We start from the raw sequence: 2233 nt of genomic DNA on the forward strand, positions 1-2233 counted from the left end.
TTTATCATTATTCAATTGTATTATTATTCTTTTTTTTTACAACAATTACGTATGCTTTACTACGACTTCTCCTTAAGAACATATATATGATTAATCATATATTCAAAATAATGGATAAAGATATTAAAAAGACATCGATATCACCGATAAAAAAACTTTATTGATATTTATCATCAACCTCAGAGATCCGAATCCTCATTCCACGTCTTCAACTAAAAAACACAAACTCTCAAAATTTTGTTTAAACACTAACACCATATAAGAGCTTTTCCTCTTTTATTGAGCCCAGTGTGTAGTTTTGGGCCTACTGTCATAGCTATGGGTTTTCATCTGGAAATTTTGACCGGCCCATTTAATATTTTTCTAAAAATTTATTGAAACTCAATTTTAATATATCATTTGAAATTCGAACTCACATATTTTGGCAGCCTTAATTCATATAACTTTTTAAAATAATACAACACTATTACAAATGTATAGTTGGTGACGATTTTCTTGAAGTTTCAATTTGTATGGTGTTTTTAACGATAAAACTAAATGTAAAAATGTAAAAAATATTAAAAGCTCAACAAATACAAAATACAGCATCTAAAATGGGAATCAAAATTTATATTTCCAAAAAAGAAAAAAATCATTTAAAAAACAAGGCATTTTGAGATCAGGAAACCAAATTAAACCAGAAGATGTTGAGAACTTGTCATATATCTTTCGAAATAAAGTCTCCAAACTACCTCATCTTTCCAAATGAACTTTCTTTAAAAGAATATAACATTATTTAAACCAAAAAGAGAAAAGAATAATTCAAACCACAAAAACGAAATTGTTGAAGCTTTTAAATACATTCAAAGGCAGCAGCATATTTCATCAAACGAGCAGGAACATCGACAAAGCCATGGCCACCAACATTACTCCGAAGCCAAGCTTGTGAGTGGCAGTGGCAGCGGAGGCCTTCGGAGCCGCGGCGGTGGCGGAGGCAGAGGCCGAGGGGCCAGTGGAGGCAGCGGAGACGGTGGCGGAGGGGCCAGAGGAAGCAGCGAAGACGGTGGCAGAGGGGCCAGAGGCGGCAGCGGCCGGGGCGGTGGCGGCGGAGGTGGTAGTGAGAGAGGAGGTACGAATGACAAAAGTGTCAAGCTTGAAAGGCATATTCTCACCAGAGCTTCCCTCTTTGGTGCCAACTACAATGTGGAGCTTCATGCCAGCTTCACAGTGCTTCCCAATGCCATCGTAGTAGTAGTAGTCGCCAGGCTTGGTGAGCTCCAAGATGGTTGGGCCTTGGAAGTACATGTTGATCGGGTCATCTTGCTCGCACTTGTCGAAATCTGGCTTCTTCACTGCCATTAAGTTGTTGGCGCCGGGTCGGTACGGGAAAACTTGCACAAAGAAAACCAACAAAAACACGGTTAGTGATGAACAAACCAACAAATGCAAGATCTCTTGTAAACTACCACTCGAATTAAAAGCTTAAGACAAACAGATAGGTATACACGTACCAAGTTTGTCTCCGACACCAAAGGTTCTGGGTTTAGCCCAATCTTGAAAAAAGGTTTTGTTGTCGGGCACCCTCCAACCGTGGTTCCCACCGACAATATGAGTGAATGCATTCACGGATTCCATCAAAACTAGGCAGCTCAGGGTGGCAACCATCAAAGTAAGATGCATTTTGTCCATATTTTTTGTTTTGTTTTGTTTTGTTTTTGGAAGGTCGGTTTTTCCCTTTGGCCACTCTCTCTTTGGAGCTGAAGAGAGAGAAAAAGAGAGGGAGAGAAATGGTATGCAAATTGGTGTTGTTCCTCTCCTCCAATGCCAAAGGGAAGAAAAAGAAGAGAAATAGGCAAGTGGATTGGCTTGATCCTAAATTTGGGGTGTGGAAGGTATTGCTTTGTGGCTATTTTTTGTTTTGAAAATCTCAAACTTCCCCTATTTTAAGTATGAATTCAGTGGATCTCAATATTAAATTAACCATATTTTGAAATACTCTCTCTTTCTGTTTTGATAACCATTTACATCCTTTCCCATCATATTTGGTCGGTAGTAAAGATCTCTTTTATTTTACCTTTTTATAATTTAAAATACTAAAAAAAAAGTTTGAAAAATTCAAATATAATATACAAATTATTTTAATAGGTCTTTGGACTCTCAATTAGGTTTATGTGGTTGATCACCTTATCTTTTATGTTAACATGTTGACATATTATTTAAGAATTATGTTACAGAAGCGAAATTAATGGTAGTG

At 37.2% G+C, this 2233-nt stretch overlaps 1 protein-coding gene across 1 annotated transcript; it reads right to left on the reverse strand.

Annotated features, from left to right (window-relative positions):
• Positions 1-671: 671 nt before the first annotated feature.
• Positions 672-1814, reverse strand: LOC111008312 (early nodulin-like protein 15). Its single transcript, XM_022280967.2, has 2 exons — positions 1491-1814; positions 672-1370 (listed from the first exon to the last, which is right to left on the reverse strand). Exons 1-2 carry the CDS (start codon positions 1666-1668, stop codon positions 865-867), a joined length of 684 nt encoding a protein of 227 aa, XP_022136659.1. The 5' UTR covers positions 1669-1814; the 3' UTR covers positions 672-864.
• Between the last annotated feature and the right edge of the window lie 419 nt (positions 1815-2233).

Source organism: Momordica charantia (genome assembly GCF_013281855.1).
Source record: "Momordica charantia cultivar OHB3-1 chromosome 10 unlocalized genomic scaffold, Mcharantia_2.0 BLBB01000010.1, whole genome shotgun sequence".
NCBI classification, from domain to species: domain Eukaryota; kingdom Viridiplantae; phylum Streptophyta; class Magnoliopsida; order Cucurbitales; family Cucurbitaceae; genus Momordica; species Momordica charantia.

Coding starts and splice junctions, on each gene's coding strand:
- LOC111008312 (XM_022280967.2), bottom strand. CDS start 1,668: ATGGACAAAATGCATCTTACTTTGATGGTTGCCACCCTGAGCTGCCTA. Junction 1,371..1,490: donor TGGTGTCGGAGACAAACTTG/GTACGTGTATAC, acceptor TCTTTGTGCAAG/TTTTCCCGTACCGACCCGGC.